This window comes from Acomys russatus, chromosome 20, assembly GCF_903995435.1.
Source record: "Acomys russatus chromosome 20, mAcoRus1.1, whole genome shotgun sequence".
NCBI lineage: Eukaryota > Metazoa > Chordata > Mammalia > Rodentia > Muridae > Acomys > Acomys russatus.
In genome coordinates, this window is record NC_067156.1 from 53,391,762 (window position 1) to 53,412,683 (window position 20,922).

Sequence of the window (20,922 nt, forward strand, 5' to 3'; positions counted from 1 at the left end):
TGGTTCTACTGCATGTAGTAACTGCGGCAGAAGAAAGCTTGTGGCCCATGTTTGCCCAGGCAGACCTCTTACCAGAACATTTGCCATCATTACAAGGTAAAAAGGCATTTTTCTGAAGCTGAGGGAGTTATGACATAAGCTGCATTGACCACCATGCATGGGGACCTTACTCAGAGACAGTGTCAACGCAGAGAGACAAGAAGGCTCAAGACTTAGTGAGTCTTGATCACATTCAAGCTCCTGGATGTGATCAACGTTGAAGCTATTATTACCTTGAGGTCTCGGAATTATCTGGTCAAATTCCTCGTTTTGCTTAAACAAGTTTGGCTTGAGTTTCTGTTGCTTGCAACCACAAATCTTGACAGAGATGAGCAGTCAGCAGAGACAACGTGTGAGTCGTACACTTGTGAGCTGCTGAGTGTCTTAAGTGTCACTCTTAAAAACCCTCACAGAGATGTGTGGGCATAGTATGCCGAGAGCCCTTTGTACGCCACAGTCATTATTAATACTGATCACTGTCAGTTACGATGTTGTAAAAAAAAAAAAAAAACTGTTAAAATTTGGGAGAATGCCTAACAAAAGCAAGTCACAAGCGTCCAACTTCTGGGCCATCCGAACACAAATGTCACTCCCTTGGGCATTCTTCCAGCTCATGAGAGGAAGAAAGCAACCCAGGTAGAAGTGAGACCTTCCCCCGCCCCTTTGAAATGACAGTGACTAAGGGGGAAACCCACAATTGTGAATAGGAGACTTATGAGCAAAGATCTCCTGAAGCCTCGCCCCTCCTCCCAAGAAGCTACTGCTCTATTCCTTAGTAACCAGAGTAACCAGCAGTTATAGCGCCCTAATCATAGGAGGTTTCCTCTCTGGACCCATCAGCATTGGTAGAGGAAGTCCCTGGATGGAGAAATGACAGAATTTGTTTTCACAGCATTTCTTAAGTGCTGGCGTGGGTTGTAGCGATTTTAGCCTTAGTCCCTTCTATCTCCAGAAAATAAAAATAAAAAGCCAGTAAACCAAAGAAAAGAGAGGGTTGCATCAAGAAGGTATTATTCGGGGATACAGAATTAAACCACATATTGCCAACGCTGAAAGGGAGTCAAGGAGCGTCTATTTGAACTCTATTGTTTTACAGAAAATGAGACCTAGAAATGTCCTAAGAGCCTTAGGCAAATATTTAGCCCAATGTTATAAAGTTAATGGTGACATTCTCACCATATTAAAAACGAGTTTAAGATGCCTTGTCTCCTTCGTGTTCTGTTTTTGAAGATGGCTTTAACTATATAGCCCGTTCTTTATACACAGTCTTTCCCCCAAATCCCTGGAGACTAAATCTTTCTGCACACAATCACAGATAGCAATACCTCAGCTCTGGCACTCGGTCCTAAAGGCCTCATTGTAGCAAAGGTTAACATATTTTGTTTTTGTAATCTGTGCGTGAGACTTGTAAATTTCTTAAGTTAAACTGAAGTTTTCTATTCTACATTTTACTGCCTCCCACCAAAGTTGACAGTCTCTCAGCAGGTCATTTCCCACATTATCATAGTGCCCTTCGGGTGCCCCTCTATGATCAGGAAGGAAGCCAAGAAGAAACCTAATGGAAGTCTCTGTTTATAGATGAGACGAGCAACACTCTGGAGAAGTTCCTGGTCCAAAGACATCCCACAGTGACTCCTGGTAAACATCCAGAATCAGGAGCAGGCTCCTCCTCCTATTTCCAACTGCCCTTGTTGCACAGTAGTTTACGTAGATGCTACTCTGCCTCAGGACCATAGCCAATGAGTGAAAAAAATAAAAGGACTTAACTGCTTCTAGGTATGGAGGAGAAAGTGTTTTATTAGGGAGACCACTTGTAGAAGAAGCAGGAGCCCAGAGACCAAGAGAGCAAGGGGACAAAAGGACCAGTGTAGCAAAAATGGCTAAGTTATAGGCAAGAGCATCATGGGGAGGAGGTGAGGGAAGGCCAGCCCAGCCCAGTCCCTAGTCTGGAGAAGTTTAGGGTAAAGGGCCGGGTATGCCAGCCAGGAGGACCCTACTGATAAGGACGGAAGGATACTGAGAGAACCTCACAGCGTGTATCTGCTTTGATAATGTTAACATATACCATTCATCCCAGGTTTGAGACCTTACCATCCCGGAAATGAAAGGCTTGCCAGGGATGTAAATAATTATAATCCAAATTTTTTTTTCATCAAAATCTGTGGTAAAACAGCAAACCCATCCCATTGGTTGAGTTCAATGACGCAAAAGTCAGCCAAAAATTTTCAGTCCTACTCATTGCTTCCATGTTGTTTTGTTATTTACTGAAACGTCTAAACATGCCATGGATTAATAACGGTTACCTTATGTTATGTTTATCCTACTGTCTTAACACCCCAGGTGTGAACTCAGGATTTAAAGATACAAGAGTAATCAAAATAGTTTAAACGCAAGGCTACATACAATCCGTGGCCTCACATTCTAAAGAATCAACATTTTCTCTTCATCTGCTACTCTAAAACAATTTCACGAGGCTTTGTTTTATTTATATGTTTACAAGACACTGAGGAAAAGCACAGAATCCACAGTTTTTACCCCTTAAAGAACGTAAGTAGTGAGGAAAAGGAGGCACACACATTTTTTAAAAAAAAATTTTTTTTTTACTTAAAAAACTTATCAGTCAAGAGGCAAAAGTTTATCACAAAATAAATCTTCCAAATTAACTTAGAGGAAGAGAAATCAGAGGGCAATATTAGGGAGCAACTGGCTTGTCAAATGCCAGGGGATGGGGGTGTCCAGTGTGAAAAAGAGAAGACCAAAGAAACCCATGCAGACGGAACTGGGTACATTTTGAATAACCACCTGGGCAGCATTATAACAGTTTCCTGGAGTCCTACAAAATCTGACTGTGCAGCTTCAGGCTAGAAACATCAAAGCTGTTGCCGCTCTGGTAGGGGTCCCCTTCCTGGCAGAAGACATTAAGTTGTAAAGAAGAGAAACTAGGGCGTACCACATTTGTCGGGCCACATTTATACAAGTGTGTGTGTGTGTGTGTGTGTGCGCGCGCGCGCGCCCCATGTTGTGCAGAATGAAGGGTCTGCAAAGTAAACCTGCTGTGGAGAACCACTCCCAGATAGAGAAGTACTCGTCCTTGTGATAAAGACTATGAACAAAGTGACAGGAAGCGGGGATGATGTGCCTTAGGTAGGAAGGCTCTGGGATCCTGGGAAACCTAGTACAGGGTACTTTTGTTGAGACCTAGAGAAGCCTTCAAGAGAGGTGAGGAAAGCCCCCAAGAAGAGCAGACTGAGGCATGTCAGGTGGCTGATGAGGGTAGCAACCCAGAGTTGGCAATGAGGAAGAAAGAACTGGCCAGGAGATCAGAAAAGTCTCAGAGGACATCAAAGGGACCGACTCTGTGGGGAGTAGCTGGGAGTCAGCCAAACAACTAATGAAAACAATATGGCTGCTGCCAAGTACTGGGAAAGCTTGGTCCTTCTCTGCGCACTTCAGGAAGCCTTTGGGAAATAGGACCCATGCTTATTGTCAGGCACCACACACTTGACTAAATGCTGCTCCCCTGTTATGTGCTGCTCTAGAAATGACTACGTGTTCCCCACTTGCTTTCTGGCTTGTTGGCAACGCCATGTGGGCTTCCCGCCGCCTGCGTTTGGCCATCGAGCTCTGATTTCCTCTCTGAATACACAGAAGCACCTTGTCATTGGAGGCAGCAGAAGAGCACAATTTGCCCTGGGAGGCTAGACCTTTCCTCAAGCCCTCCCTGTCCCCGCCCCCGCCCCGCCCCGCCCCGCCCCGCCCTGCCCCACCCCGCCCCATTGCTCTCCCTCTAGCACAAAAAGGTTTGTGCTCTCTACCACCTGGCAGGTGGTGCGAGCCTCCCTCAGCCCCAGCCTGTGGCCCACAGGCAGAACAGAGAGTCCTACAGGATGAGATCATTCCCAGCTGTTGCATGGAACCACTTTCCCAACTGCCTTAGATTCTAACTGCTGCCCATCAACTGCCCCCAAGCAACTGCCACTCAGCACCGCCCGGCTGCGGGGGGCTCAGGTCACACAGTACCACATGCCTCCTCCTGTCCTCTCTGCTTCTTGTGGCCACTTCAGTGTTGACTCCAAGACTAGGCACTACTAGTTCTGAAACCTAGGACGAACTTCTGACTAAAGTGTTGTCATATGCTAACATACATGATATTATCATGCCAAAGCTGCGCTGGCCACCAGTTTCTCCCAGCATCCCTCAGTCCCTATCTGTTACAGGGGTCTCCTTTCTGGTATAGCCTGCCCACCCCCACCCCAAATGTCTCCTTTTCCCCAGCCTCTCTGGCTCCTATTTAACTCAGTCATTGTGGCGATGCCAGGCCTTGGGCCAGTCTGTTGGCCTAGGCTGCCCCTTTGGGTTGGCAGTTCCTCTATTGCTGTCTCTCCTCTCCTCTCCTCACATGGCTCCTCTCACTTTTTGGTCATGTTCACTCTGAACTCTTAAAGGTGTGTCTGGTGTCTCTGTCTCTGCCTGTTTTCTTCCTTATAAGAAAAACCTCAACCCCTTAGGAGCTTCTGTGTCCTTTTTTTTTTTTTTTATTTCATCAGGTTTTTTCTTTAAACACTGTTTCTCATTTTCACAGTAGAGCTGGAGTCTAGTGGCCATTGCCCTAAAGGACATTGTGATTTCTGAACACACAGGCCTTTTGAGGGCCTGTCTAAAGCAGCTGGAGCTCACATATCTAGTTTTAAAAAAAAAAAAAAAAACCACCCTGACATACAACCCTGCTTCAGCTCATGGGACCACCCACCAGAAAGTCTAGTATGTCTGCCCATCTCCTCCATAGCACCAAAGTGCTTTAAATCCAAAGAACATTTGGATTCAAGATCCAGAAGTCTATCGTTGAAATTTTAGCACAGTCAGAACTGAACTGCTATAGCCTAGCCTTATGCCTGATCTACCAAGAAACATAAACGTTCTCCTAGCCTGGGCCCTCCTGTCAGGCTATAGCCCATTTCAACTAAATCACTTCACATTTTCTCCTTCACAACCAAATTTCTTGGAAGTGTTGCTCACTCTTTTCCTCCTCCTCGCCTCCCCTTCAACACTTATTTTTCATTTATAAACATTGGTTGATGGTTTGCCTGAATGCATATCTGTGTGAAGATGTCTTATCCCCTGGGACTGGAGCTACAGACAGTTGTGAGCAGTCATGTGGGTGCTGGGGATTGAACTCAGGACCTCTGGGAGAGCAGCCAGTGCTCTTAACCATTGAGCCATCTCTCCAGCCCCACTTCACCACTCTCTAATCCATGCCATTCCAGTTTCTGCATCCACTGTGTGCCCCGTATACACAATCGTATACAAGATACCAGTGAACTGCCGTGTTGTTATGATAGACTTTTATCATTCCTGGGAATATGTCCCAGGAATATGTCTGTTGAGCACCGTGTCTTACGACCCTGTCGGAGATCCTGACATTTTCAGGGTCCATAACAAACAGTGGGACTGCAGAGACAAATTCAGACACCACCCTCCCAAACATCTCACGTCTAAAGGAAATGAAGCTAACTCTTCTCTGGGGAGGACAGCACAGGCCTCGGGCTAGAAGAAGCCCAGGAGAAGGGTGGAGAAGTACCCAAGTAAAAACAGTAGAAAAGCCCAAAGGGATAGTTCCTGCTGCCAAGACAGTGGTCTTGGGGCCTATACCACAAGATTTCAAGGCCAAGAGAGCAGCTAAAAATCCCTGGGCAGTCTCTTTTTTTTTTTTTTTTTTTTTTCCATCTCTGTCCCGCTGAGTAGATATATCCTTTTTTTTCCCATCTGCAAAGTGGTTCCCATTTTCCTGGCTGCTCTATTGTCTGCGTTCAGATGCTATACATCATTATCCAGTTCCTCAGGGCCAGCATGATGGGCCTAGAGCACAGATGTGCCAGGCAGAACACAACCCTTTCAAGATACTGTAGCCCTTGATCCCAGAAGCCAGCGGAGTGGGTTCAAGCACAGAGAAAGATAAAAGCTATTGCTACCCTGTGTAGGTTTTGCACTGTCCCTCATTGTTCACTCACTAAGCTTTCTGACCTATCTATGCACTGATTGGTTAGAAAGACCCAACCCCCTCTTATTCCTGGGTCATGTTCTCCAACAGGTACTCCTGGAAAACACTAGCACAATAATCTAACTCCCTGCCCAGTTTGGAGGCTAGCCCCTTCCCCGCACACCCTGGCTTCCTTCCTCCCTGGTGTCTGGCTTCTGGTGGAGCTTGTTGGCCCCATCAACTCGGATTTTCTTCCAAGATCTTCCTAATACCGTCTTCCCTACAGCTCGTTCCTGAAGTAAAGGATGCTGCTACCATCAACGGTGGCTTGTAATACTGACCACAGCCATATCTGACTTCCACAGACAGCATGCACTGTCAAGGACTACTGTTGATATAGGATGAAAGTCCTGCCCCTAACACCTGCCAGGATTCTGACAAACAATATTTCTAGTGTAGGTGACCTCGTCTCTGGGATCAAGGTTTGGAGCCATTGCATGGCTTGTGTTCCTAGGAAGCAGAAGCTGAACTTTGCTTCTCACCTCACAGCCCTTTAGGGAGAGGTGGCTTTCTAGAAGCTGACTTAGGATATCAAGTGTTATAACGTGACACCTTGACTTCGTATCCACACATCACAATTAGCATTGATCGTGACCTGAAGAAGGGAGAAGGGATTAAATCAGTAAGAAAGTAAAATGTCCTTCCTATTAATCAATTACATTCCTATTTGGAGACTTTATTCAGATTGCTTAGCAAGTTACAGGTCTGTAGCCATTTGTGTGCTGGTAAGTCAGGATCTCTGAGAAGAGAGGGGGAAGGGCCCTGATTTCCAGCATTTGTTAATTTCTCTAGTATAAATATTCCCACCATAGTTACCACTATGATACCACTGAGCAAAGTATGTGACCAGGGAAATGTAGAATGTGTGTCATTGGCTCACACAATCCAGGGATGTCCCTTCCATTCCCAGCCCTCCCCTTGGGTTTTTAGCCACTTAAGTGGGATATAAGATGAGTCGCTTTATGTGTGGCAGCCCTGAGTCACCAATCTGCAGAGATCTTTTTTTCCCATGCACTGTTGTGTGGCTCCCTTGGTCTGATGACACCACCTGCCACTTTTCTGATGTAAGATGTTAGTGAGCCTACTTTCACACTCCTATCTCCGCCTTCTTATTTTTCTACCTCTGCATCTTGCTGCAATGTTGGTGCCTCAACCTGGAGTCAAAAGGCACATAAGCTTAATTTACTCCTTCCTCAGCCTTGGAGCATGGACTCTTAGCACAGGAAGCGAGATGGGTGTGGTGGAAGCTATCTCCTTTCTTTCTAGATCCTATCCAGTTTTCATATCATTTTCTGCAGTCTCTTCTTTCTTGGGGATGCCATGTCTAAAAGACCTCCGTCTATTCATTTACTCAGAAAGACACTAAGAGCACAGAACACCAGAGAAACTACACTTCTCTCTGCACAGGGCTTACATTGGAACCCACTTCCTTTCTGGTAACCATTCACTGTATTTGAAGCTGCTTCCTGGATCTGGAAGCCACTTGATAAGGTTTCCAGGCCAAGGAAGGGACAATTTCAGAGGCCCTGAAGTCAGAAGGGAATCCAGTGTCTAAGGACCAGAAAGAAAATCTATGAATGTGACCAACACGTGTGGTGGGAGAGTGGCAGGAGCCAAGAAAGGAAGCAGAATCTAGGTCATACAGGAATCAAACCAGGTCAAGGAGAAAGACAAGGTATGAGCACAAGACACACCAAGACCAAATTTTCAACACAAAGGAGATTTGCCCCAGAGGAACAAAGGGCATAGCACAGCCATATAGGCAGCATAGACACAGCACATAAGAAAACGGTGCTTTATAAAGGTAAAAGGGGAAACCTCGTGTTAGCATGAGATGTTTCATTTTAATTGAGCATGTTAATTAGGTAAGCCAAAGGCGGTTTCTAATTGCTAGACTTGAGTACTTTGATAGCTGGGTGTGGAAGTCAGCCTCAGGAGGAGAAAATGGCCAAATAAGGAAATATTTGGGGAACTTGGGAACTGGCTTTAGGAATGTAACCTAATGGCTTTCATCAAGGCAGAAGAGATGAGAGAAAACATCCAGATCCATGCTTGCCACACTAGAACTGGCCAGAGTCCCTTCAGAGATAGTTCTTACTCAACTGTAAAGGGAAAACATTTCTATATAAGCAACAGAGTGACACAGCTGGGACACAAAGTTCTGTTGAAAACATGCAAAACAGGACCACTGGAAGTGTTGTAGAAAATAAAAAGATGAGTAAGGTTTACTATTAATTACATAATTATTTCAGTGGTTATATTTAACACACTATCATATTAATAAAAGACACAGACACCTGATAGGTTTTTATTACGGTTTTTCAAGACAGGGTTTCTCTGTGTAGCCTTTGGTATCCTGGACTCCCTTTGTAGACCAGACTGGCCTTGGACTCACAGAGATCCACCTGCCTCTGCCTCCTGAGGGCTGGGATTAAAGACATATGCCATCACACCTGGTTACCTGATAGATTTTTAATAAATCTTATTAAGTTGGGGCTGGGCAGATATTAACCTCCTAAACTACCTCATTATTTCCCAATCTCACATCCCATGCGATTTGCTCTAATCATTCCTATCCTATCCCATCCAAAATACTATAAAAACTTGCATATGCTTTCCATCTGGGCTGCTTCTCTCCAGTCACACTGATCCTCAGAATAAATTCCTCCTAGCCACTCGGTTCTTCTTTATACTAAGAAGCCTTGGCAGTTTACCTTCTCCTGCTCCTCCTCTACCTGCCTCTCTCATCTTCTCTCTCTTCCCCTCAGGTGACCTTTGTCCTCCAAGCCCAGAAACCTTAGCTCTACCTACCTCACCTCTGCCCTGCCTGGGTGTGTAGGCAACTTTATTTAAGCCAATCGGAGAATTTTGGAGGCAAAGTTACACAGTAACATTTTGGTATATGTGAGGGACTGCTCATAGAGCAGGAAGTAGGAGACGTGGGGCAAGCAATCAACATCTGGATACAAAGCACCAGAACTGGTGCTGTAACAGGAAGATGGGTTGTACAAGAAGTAGATGAGCCCATCGGCCATGCTTCTGGAGGTGCCAGCAGCAGTGAAACTTGCTAGAGTTTATCCTTGGATGCACTACACTGGGGTAAAGAAGTTGAGACCAAGATGAATGGATATCAAGATGACTCTATGACAGTGTTTCTCAACCTTTCAAATGCTGTGACCCTTTAATACAGTTCTGGTTACTGTATGTGGGCATATCTGCATGTTGTCAGACCGGCCGATAGACAGGGGAACAGAGTCTGGGTTCATTTCAGAGTCATTGGAAATATATGTTTTCCAAGGGTCTTAGGCGATCCCTGTGAGGATCATTCAACCTCCAAAGGGGTCACCACCCACAGTCTGAGAACCACTACTCTGTGAGGACAGATATGCTTGTGTACATATTAATGTTTAGTCCTTTGTCCTTAAGGGAGACAAACACGCCACTTAACCAAAGTGAAAACAACTGGGTGTACTTGGCAAAAAGTATATTGCATCCCCATGACTTCTGCCTTCCAGAGAGATGTGTGATGAGTGTGTGTTCACAGTGCCCCTCAAGGCAGTCTTACTTTGTTTCTACCCCAGCAGCTACAAGCAGGAACAGAGGTATCATTTTCTCATAGCCAAACATGTCAGTCCATTTTCATCCACATTGTCTGTCTTCCTCTAGGCAGACAGTAAGGCTTACAAACCTATAGCTTGCTATAAAACACTGATAAACCCGTGACCTGTTCTGATATCTGTAACTTGGTATACAATGAATGCAGCTAGAAAAGCGCATCTGTGGAGGTAAGGAAAGAGGCACCAACATCATAGACCTCAGGGATCCGGTGGGCCACCTGGTGAGAGGAACAAGACTGAATTCTGGAGTAGCTGACTGCCCTGTGCTCCTTTGTTATGTAACCTGATGTCGGGACATGAGACAGAAGTTTTCTAAGGTGTTAACCTGTGTGGCACCCGTGCCACCATGGTACCGAGTTGAGGGCAAGGGACTGCAGATTTAACTCATGCACACACACACACACACACACACACACACACACACACAATAACACAGCAGGTCCTTCGTGCTAAGGGAGTAGCAGCCGCAGCAGCAGCCTCCAGAGTTCCTCTCCAGAGTTCCAAAGAGCCTTCTTATAGGCAGCAAAACAGGAATCCTCCTCCCAGGTGAAATCCCCCAAGAGGTGATTGCACACAGGAGGAAAAGTCTCGAGGAAGGGAGGGGTGCGTTCTCAGAGCAGTAAACATGACTTGCTAACCAAGATAAACACAGACATGGAAGCTGCTAGAAACAGGACATGAAATAGCAAGACAGGCAGGCAGCCCAGTCGGGCCTGGTTCCTACAGGTCCCCCCTTTATATAAAATACAAATGAGCTCCTGTCTTAGGCCACCAGAACATTGGTTTCCTATCTTACCTGTCATTGGAAAGGCTTTGTGCTTCAAAACCCTCCTGTCTTAGGTGGATAGGTACCTCCATGGTCTTATCCGTCATTGGATACTCATTTATCAAGGCTCAGCCAAGTCAGGGCAGTAGGGTTATCCCCTGCCAAAGGCATGAGGACCTGTTTGGCATGGAACTGTTGAAATGCCTGTTGCGTTCTTATGCGGCAGAGGCTCCAGAACAGAAAACCTAAGCCACATAGCAGGATGCCTAGCGCGATAGCATCACTTCAGCTTTTTAGCAAGCTTCCCAACATCTGTAGGCCCTTTATGAAGGCATTCCCCGTAATGGGTGGAACTCTAGTCTCCTGTAATAAGGCTGTTCACTGATTAAGATTTTAGATAGCCAATTGTATCATAGAATTTAGAGAATTCTGAGTAACCAATGCACTGGCCACCTCTCCTGAGAGTTTATCCACCGTGTGCACAGTAGTTAACAGACTAAGACATGGCAATCACAGTGGTAGCGGCAGCAGCCGCTACAGCAATGGTGACAATAACAGTGGCAGTATTTCTGAAATCTCTCCTTTCCTGATAGATCACCAGGCCTTGCCAGCCGTCATGCATCACAGGAAAGGGAACCACTCCAGTTGTCCATGCCACCACTGCAGTCTTCTCATCATTCCAGCAACTTCTTAAATGGCAAACCTGCAGGGAACAATTTAAAGTCTCCCTCTCAAGGGAGTCATTAGTAACAACAAGGAAAGGTGCTACAGCACAGATAGCTGAACGTATGATATTTTAAATGAAATGTCCCCATAATGCTACTCCTTTCCAAATCCTCAAGCATAGCAGCCCTGCCCAGGCTGCAATTAGTCAAATACAGCCATACTGGTCTGCTCAGACCTACTGACATCAGGATGGGAGGGCTCTTCACCAGAGCCCAAACAGTCTCCTGTAGGCTGGGCTGACTCTTGTGGGAAAATGCACAGGTTGAATCATTTGAAGGGCAGGTGTCTGCAAGGCTCCATACACCTGTCTTGACCAGGTCCAGAGCTGACCCCGGGGGCTGTTTCCCTGCAATGGCCTCCCTTGCCTATTTGTCTTAGAGCGGCGCTCATTCCCCCAATGATACCCTCGTTGGCAACAAGGACACAAACCTGGCTTAGTATGATCAACTCTATCTCAAGCGTTGTCCAGTCTCCCTTCCAGTACATTCTCTCTTAAGGTGTCCTATCTGGTCACATCTGAAACATGTTTTCGGCCGGACTACCCCAGAAGGTGACCGTCCCTGAACAGCAGAAGCTAATACTTGTCCCATTATGTGAGTAAGTATCTATACTTCGGCAAATTTTCAGATAATCATTCACACTTTTATATTTATAAGGCATAAGGACTTCCTGACAATGTTTATTAGCATTTTCAAAGGCCAATTGTTTAATAATAGGCATGGCTCCTTCCACATCTCCAAAAATCCTCCCTGCCAATTGCATAAGGCAATCAACAAATTCCTGGAAGGGCTCCAAGGGTCCCTGGACCACTTTAGACAGCTGTTCTCCTGCCCTCTTATTAGGCAAAGACTTCCAAGCCCTTGTGGCGCAAGTTGCAATCTGCACATACACAGCTGGGTCATATTGTATCTGGGCACTAAGTTCAGTATACAAACCCATGCCTGCTAGCATATCCATGTTTCTCTGTGGAACCCCAGCTGCCGCATTACGTGCGGCGGTCTGAATACACTGTTCTTGTTAATCACTGCGCCAAAGCAAATAATCACCCCCACTGAGGACTGCTCTACACATTTGTTGCCAATCACTAGGTGTTAGAATTGTCCTGTGAAGGATTCAAAACTGGCAATCGTAAAAGGGGCATGTGGACCATAGGCCATAACTGCCTCCTTAAGCTGTTTTATGTTTTTAAACTGGAGGGCTTCATGCTGTCTCTGCATTTGCCTTGGGTTAGTTGGGTGAGGCACTTCGACTACTGGAAAGACTACTCCCCGAGGGGGAGCAGAAGGCTTTGCCAAAGATAATTGACTTTGATAATCTGAGTTATACACCGAGGGCCACTCTCCTCTAGTTTCTTTTCCTTCAATCTTACACTCCTTCAACTTCTTCTTTAGGGCCAGTATCTCAGAGGTTAAAGTTGCCTCTTCCTCCTCAGAATTAAAAGATATATCAGAGGCAATCTCAGACAGGGCCAAGGATTTTACAGATTGCTCCTCCTGCACTTCGTTTAGGGCAAGTTCCAAACTTCCTAGCTGCTCTCTTATTTTCTCGTCCTCGCTCCTAAGTGCACCTCTAACAAGATGCCATAACGAAAAGGTAGCGATAGGAACACTGTTGGACCCTTCATTTCGTAAAGTCTTCTGGAGATCAGACTTCACCTGACCCCAATCTTGGATATTTAGCTCCCCCGATACCATAAACCAAGGACTACTCAATTCTACTGTTTTTATAAAATTTTTAACACTCTCATGCTTAATCCTGGTGCCTTAATCACTAGCCCACCAGAACCGTGGACGAACCTGCAGCACCTATTTTCCCGGTGCCTTAATCACTAGTCCACCAGAACCATGGACGAACCTGCAGCACCTATTTCCAATACACCTATTTCCTACCTCCGTGAGGCGCTGGCCAGCTTCCCTGGGCGATCCATCAGCTTCCTCCCTTCCTTCCCTGATCTCGGTGGAACCTCCACTTGTGGCGCCCGTACCACCACGGTACCGAGTAGAGGGTGAGGGATTGTGGATTTAACTCATACACACACACACACACACACACACACACACAATAACACAGCGGGTCCTTCATGCTAAGAGAGCAGCAGCCGCAACAGTGGTTTATTATTCTCATTCCTCCCAGAGTTCCAAAGAGCCTTCTTATAGGTTGCAAAACAGGAATCCACCTCCCAGGTGAAATCCCTCAAGAGGTGATTGCACATAGGAGGAAAAGTCTCGAGGAAGGGAGGGGTGCGTTCTCAGAGCAGTAAACATGACTAGCTAACCAAGATAAACACAGACATGGAAGCTGCTAGAAACAGGACATGAAACAGCAAGACAGGCAGGCAGCCCAATCTGGTCTGGTTCCTACAAACCTGCTGCCTTCTTAGGTCACAAGCCTTTGGAATAAGTGCAGCTTTTCTGCCTCTGTCTCTGTTCATTGGCATCTGTGGTGGCGGGCATTACAAACTCCAATATTCTTGTCACAGAAAGTATTGTCATGAAAACCATGAAGAAACTAATAATGCATGGCCAGGTGTGTGACCTCCAAAACAGTAAGGTAGTTTAAGAAAGAGCAAGCAGAACCGCGGCTTATGTTGATTTTACCATTCTGGTATTACCATTGGCACCAAGACAAAGGGTGAAGGCCAAAAGTGGCAAAATGAGAAATGCTTAGCAGGGTGACTAGCATCACACTCTCACCCGAGCCCATGGTATGAAGTGTCAATGCTCTGAAAGCAAGGAATGAACCGAAAACACTAGAGGAGGACAGATGCCACACAACATCCTCTAGCAGTGAAAATGTCAAATGCATCAATAAAAGCTAAGTACTTGGGCTTGGGGAGACAACCCAGAGGCTAAGAGAGTGAACCATTCTTGGAGAGGAGCCAAGTTTGGTTCGCAGCACCCACAATAGGCAGCTTATACCTGCCTGTGACTCCAGTTCCAGAGGACCTGATGCCTGCAGGCACCTGCACTCAGATGCTCAAACCCACACATAGATACATGTGTACACACTTAAGTGTTTTTCTTTGTGTGTGTGTGTGTGTGTGTGTGTGTGTTTTCAATAAATTCTCTTTTTTTAAAGATTGATTTTTTTCTTTTATATGTACAAGGGGTTTGTGTGTGTGTGTGTGTGTGTGTGTGTGTGTGTGTGTGTACCCCAAATGCATACCTGGTGCCTTCAGAAGCCAGAAGAGGAAGTCAGATTCCCTGGAATTGGAGTTGCAAACGGTTGAGAGCTGCCATGTGGGGCCTGGGAACCCAGGTCTGCTGCAAGAGCTGCAAGTGCTCTTAACTGCTGAGCCATCTCTCTAGCCCTAAAAATAAAAGTTACTTTGTTTTAACAAAGAAAATAAATGTTTAATGTCAGCTGACCATTTGTGTCTGTTGTCTGCCCAAGGATGTGACAACTAGGTGCCACACTGTCTTAGTTCCTTTTCTATTGCAGTGACAAAGCACCATGACCAACACAGAGTTTAATTGGACTCACAGTTTGGACAGGCTAGAATCTGTGATGGCGGAGCAAAGGCGCAGCAGCAGGAACAGTTGACAGTCATATCTCAAACCACAAGCAAGAAGTAAAAGCAGGCGTTAAGTCTTTTGACACTTCACTGTTACAAGCTTGGGAATTCAAAAGCCTCCTGCTGTGCCCAGTGCCTTCCCTTTGCCTCCCACTTGTGGGTCAAGATGTGAGCTCTCAGCTGTCTGCTGCCATACCTTCACTTGCTACCATAGACTTTAACCGTCTGGCAATGTAAACCAAAATTATCTCTTTTATAAGTTGCCTTGGCCATGGTGTTTTTATCACCACAATAGAAATGCAACAAACGTGGCTTCATAGTTAGAAATTAAATTAGGTGCATTCAAATTCTTTGTAACTGACACCACATATACTTAAGAGTACAAGGTAATGTTTGGTTTGTATTTATACTGAAGATGGTTAAACGAAACATAAGCTTGGTCTCATAGTGACTCTGTTGAAGGCACTTAATATGTACTCTTTCAGGAATGTTGTGACATAAGATACAGTATGGTGGGTCCTTAAAAAAAAGGGTGCAAATAGAAACTACCACATGAGGGCCAGTGAGATGGCTCAGTGGGTAAAGGCACTTGTTACCAAGCCTGCTGGTCTGGATGACTTGGGGATATCACCTGATGGAAGAAGAGAGCCAACTACCAAAACTTTCACTCTGTTCTCTACACGCATGTCACGGCAAGGAGGCACATGCATGCAGACTCACACATAAAAAGGTTTTCAATGTTCTTACAAAGAACTACCATAAGATCCAGCAGTCTGCTATTGGGCAAATGTCTAGTAGGCTAACAGAAAGCCTAGTGCTGGCAATGTGTTACTTCTTTTGGAGTTGTTGACCAATGAAACCCCAAATACACCCCAAACATTACAAGCTATTGCCAGTGTTCTTGGTTACTCTCCAGATTTCATGGTGAGACCTTCCTGCTGAAGACGCCATGTATTTGAGTCAAAAGACGTGAAGAAATTGAGCAGGTTCTGGCCTGGAAGCTTCCTCTCTAATTGGCCAGCTTTCCTAGAAAGGATGGGTCTAAGCGTGTTGCTGGAGAAGGAAAGTACACTCTCCTGGAGAAGACATACAAGTTATATTATACAGACTGAGGAAGCTATATCTAGGTATGTGTGCGTGTGACAATGATGCCATGAATTTGAATGAGAGCATGGAAGGGTCCATGGATGGGGATGAAGGGAGGAAAGAGAAAGAGAAAGTGATGGAATCATATTACAAGCTCAAAAACAATATTTTAAAGTAATCCTCCTTCCCCATAAAAAAAAATATATATAGTCTTCACCCTTGACAATACCTCTAGCCTTCTTCTAATTTTGACTTAGAAGCCAGAGGCTTTTGGCTCCAGGTGCCCTAGCTGCTCCTCTGGGGTCCAAGCACCAGTAGCCTGGCACTCTGCCCTTAAGGAACAGCAACAGTCAGCAGCAGGTAGTGCCAGCTACTATTAGGGCCTTCAAGAACTACCTGTTGACTCTCCACTTATACCCTACAGTGAGCAGGAAATTAGCACTATCGCTCTCACGCAGGCCTAGAGTAGCAGGACTCTCAACCATGAGGGCTGGGCAGCTCCAGTGACCACGCCCTGCAGAGCATCTATTTTTCACAGCCTCCCTCTTTCTACTCTTGGTCTTTCACCCCTGCCTTCTGCCTCTACCCTTCCATCAAGTGCCACTGGACCTCAGGAGCTGGTGATGGTTGCTCTCCTAACCCTCCAGCTGTCTTCTTACCACAGCAGCTTGTTGTCACTGGTGTTTGCAGCTAAGCTGGCGGTACCCATGATGAAAGACCACAAGTAGGCAAGAAAAAGACCATTTGGGGGTTCATCTTTATTAGACCTAATGTTGCAACAGCATAGGGGCAACAGAAAAACTAGCTCAGCCATTTATTTATATAGCCCGGAGAAGGATTTGGCAAAGATGTGTCATGTAAATGAAGAATTGTATTTGCAGCCGTCACAGCACACAGCCTCCAGCTTCGTGGCCCTGGCTACCACTTCTCCTCCTATCTTAAACGCAAAGAGCTCCCAGGCCATCTAACAGTCACCACGGCCCATCTTGGCTGGAGACACTGTCTTCCAAAGCTGGCAGGGATTGTCTGTAGTGGTCAGGACTGGAACGAGGCCTTCTGGATCAGAAGTCGTTCCTTCAGTTGCTCTTATCCATTCAGCTGGCGTTCGTCACAAGGCTTTCAAGCGTAGAGAACAAGCTGGCTATTAGAGAGCGGCTGCTGCTTAATTATCTTCTCCCTTCCAAGCTGCCAAGCTTAAGGGAAAGGTCTACCGAATACACACTATCCACTGCTATCCAAAGGTCTCACCAACCCATCTTGGGAGTTTTGCTCATTCGTATAAAGTTCCACCAAAACTTAACATTTTCAACAGCCTTTAACAATGCTCTACCCTAACCCAGCCCCATGGGTCTCCGTCTCTGTCTCAATTCGAGCAAGTGATAACCTAACCGCTCCTGCCACAAGCCAAGGAGTTTTGTCTGGTATTTAAGGTACGCGAGCAGCCCCTGGTAGCAATATTTTCCATAGGAGGAGGTATTTACGGTAACAGACTGCGCGGCGGCATTTACGGTAACGCGGCTGGGCTGGCCAAGGCCCGGCATCTGGGTCGGCTCCGCCAGTTTGCCGCGCTCTCAGGGGCCAGCTCACGCCCAGGACGATCAAAAAGATGCACAATGGCCCGTCGGGGCAGTGAGGGGCCGTGGCCCTCAGGCTGGACCCACCGCAGCCACGCCCCACAGCCGGTGTCCCGGGGTCCGAGTGCAACGCTACCTCGTGCATCGGTAGGAGCCCCGGTCTGACCTGCGAGACCTACCCGCGCCCCGAGCCTCGATGGGCCTGTGCTACAGCCTGCGGCCACTGCTCTTCGGGAGCTCAGAGGAGGCCCCCTGCGTGGCCTCGGACTCGCGCGCTGAGGATGGCGCGCGCTGCGCCTCCCCGGCCCCTGTCCCAGTCCCGGCCCCGGCTCCGGCTCCGGCGGGGACCTTGCTCCGGAGGGGCGGCGGCCAGGACCCCGCCAGCTCGCGGCCGCCAGTGGAGCTGCAGAGCCGCCGGAGACAGGAGCAGCTGCGCGCGGAGGAGCGCGAGGCGGCTAAGGAGGCGCGGAAAGTGAGCCGCGGCATCGACCGCATGCTGCGCGAGCAGAAGCGCGACCTGCAGCAGACGCACCGGCTCCTGCTGCTGGGTAGGTGTGCAGCCGTGGGCACGAGAGCTGGGGATTCGGGCGGGACCCTGCCTTAGGGAATGTCAGGGTGGACACTGCAGACAGAATGACTTTCACCCTGACATTTAAATGGCTTCGTCGCCACAACGCCCCTGGGTGGTTTCTCTCTTTCTCCCATGCCTTGTGACCGAGGACAGTGGTTCACGGATTACTAATTAATAAGCCTCTTTGGGAAATTTCCGCCCTTGATCCATTGATTTCCGCAGCGTGAACTCCACAGGGATGTCTTATCCTACTCCTCCATTTCCTGTCACAGTCCAGGAGGCTTAGTTTGTTCTAAGAACACCAATAAAAGGAGACTTAGAAAGCCTTTTAGCTAGACCGCAAAGCTTTTACTGTAAAAGCAGAGCTGGGATGGATGTAGGGTGCTGGCTGTTGAGAAACAGTATCATTGTCTGTATAGTGTTATAAGCTGTATCCGGTGCTGTGGTGGTATTTCTTCTTTTCAGAACAGTTTAAGAGGGTGTCCTGTCCAGTCCTGTCTGTTCCCGCCCTGTGCCCCGCTCCTAGTCTCAATAGTCCCTCATCAATTATACGAAAATGGACATAAACCTGCCGGCATTTATTTAGAGGTTCCCTGGTATTTTTCAGAGTTTAGGGTAACTGTGCTCTTATTAACAATTAGAAAACGTTTTCGGTGCAGTCAAGTGTAAAATGAAAAGAGAAATGAGTCGTATGAGGTCCTCGGCATGACTCAGAGGACAGAAAGAGACCAGAGGAGGACACTGGGAGTCCTGCTCTACCCGGATTGTAACAGTCAAGCCTTTGGGGTCTCAGGGTTTCACTGACGCTGGACTCCCAGAGCATCAAGTCCCACGTCTCAATCCTCTAAATCACAAAGGCTTTGTTTTCTTTTACAATTTTATTGCATCTGTGTGTGTAGGTCAGAGGACAACATTTATGAGTTTGTGGTATCCTAACAACTTGTGGGTCCCAGGGCTGGAACTCAGGTTATCAGACTTGGCAAGTCCTGGCCCTGAGTCGTGAATTTCGGGAGGGGGGCGGGGCGCAGGGGGGATTAAGATGGCAGAATTTAATCCATCAGATGGAATGGCTGGCAGCTGTGCTCAGCTATATGACTGCAGCTCTTAACACCTCAAGAGCAAATACTGAGTTTAAAACGAATAATGTAAGAACAAAACTAGCTGGTGTATCATGGTGAAATATCCGAATTCTAAAACAAAGAGAATTTTCTTTTGAAACAAAGAATGTATAAGCATGAGAGTCCCTCCTTTTCTTCAGGAGATGCATTTCCAGACCTCTATGGATAGTGAAAAGTGTGTATAGAACCCTCTACACACTATGCTTTGCCCATGTATGCATACCTATTGTGAAGCTTAATTGGGCTTAACTGTGAAGTGTAAATTGGGCACAATTTAGACTAACAACAGTGAATTACAATTTAGACTAACACAATAGAGACTAACAACAACTAATAGTACACTTACAAACAATAACCTATAATAAATGTCATATGAATGTGGTTTCTCTCCATATCGTGTTGTGCTCTATACCTGCCCTTATGATTCTGTGAGGCAATACATAGTCTCAGTGATGAAATAAAGGTGAATGACACTGGGGTTGCTGTGTATGTGGAATGCTGGAGCATCCTATGTGTTGTCCGTCTCCACAAAGGTACATAAACAGACACATGTTATGTTCACACTGCACTTCATTCAGTGGACCTGTGATCTAAAAAGGTCACTGCCAAGTTAGCAACTAAAGAAACTGTCTCCGCATTTCAACCCCAGTCAACAGTCGTTACAGAGAAAAAAAAAAGCACAGTTTTTCCTAGGTAGCCTTGAGTACTGGTGTTCGTGATGAGCTCGCCTCCCTCATTAACAGCCTTTGCACTTGTCTTTCATTATAATCTTTATGAATATCTGGGCAGAGACACTTGGACCCCTACGTCTAGCTAGTGTCTGCTAGTGTCAACTCTTTGCACCCTTAAGAACAAATGGATCATTAATAGAGTGTATATGCAGATCCTTTCCTATGCTACAGAATACAGAAAGTACCCTAGCCCATCCTGTGACCCTCCCTGACCTCGGGGACCACTGACCAATATCTCCCAATATTGGTCCCCGGGGGCAAAGGAAGCAAGGGCAAAAGATGGGGAATTTGGAAACTCCATGAGTACAGCCATAAATGACGACTTCCAGGACCAGCTTCAGGGAGGCAAACCAATTTTATTCAGGATAAACAAGGGTTATATTGAACTTTGGTGAGGGGGAAGGGATTTCCAGGGTGGGTGTAGATCTTTGGCTGGAGGGCTAAGGTACTGAGATGCCTCATTTACTTGGAAAGGCATTCCAGGAATCCCAGGTGCTTGCTGGGTGGGTTCTTACCAGGAGAAAGGGAGCTGAACCTGCAAATTCCATAAGAGACATGAAACATTCCTCAGGTAGAGGGTGTGGGGATCCAGGGGTCCCTGGGCGGAGAAGAGGAAGCCAGCTGACAAAGGGAATTCTCTATTTTCTGCCAAGCTCAAGGCTTTCGAGTCATGGTGAACTGCAACCTTAACCAAAGGAGTCCTGAGCACTGGCCTTGGGTTCACCGCACCAGTACTGGAAAAAACAAACAAACAAAACAAAAAAAATCACAATAATTTTTTTAAAAACTGTTACATCAGACTGAAACAGCTTATAGATTTTATATAGATCTAAGTTAAATACAGAGAAGTTGTTAACATTTGTTACAATTTAAAACGTACTTGACTTAGAAATCTTGGGTCAGCCTTGTAGGCCCTTGATCTCATATGTCTGCTTCGGTCGCTCCTATGTTTGCTAGTGGTGTATTTTTGCTTGCCCGCTCTTTTACTGATCCTAGATTGAGAGCCTCGAATTGGGAACAGAGTTCACAGACTCGGGGAAGGCACACTGCCTCCATGCCTCCCCGTCCTGGCCCACTATGCTGAGAATGCTCTCCTCCCATTCCATAACAACTCCTCAAGCAAGGATGTCACTCCAAGATCCA

The 20,922-nt window shown here is 46.5% G+C and overlaps 1 protein-coding gene across 1 annotated transcript in view; it reads left to right on the forward strand.

The window, feature by feature from the left end:
• The first annotated feature begins 17,323 nt into the window (after nt 1–17,323).
• Gnal (G protein subunit alpha L) overlaps nt 17,324–20,922 on the forward strand; it is a 124,392-nt gene continuing 120,793 nt past the window's right edge. Inside the window, exon 1 of the mRNA XM_051163474.1 lies at nt 17,324–17,907. Coding sequence (XP_051019431.1) covers nt 17,556–17,907 — 352 coding nt within the window. The 5' untranslated portion in view covers nt 17,324–17,555. The remainder of the gene's footprint in view (nt 17,908–20,922) is intronic.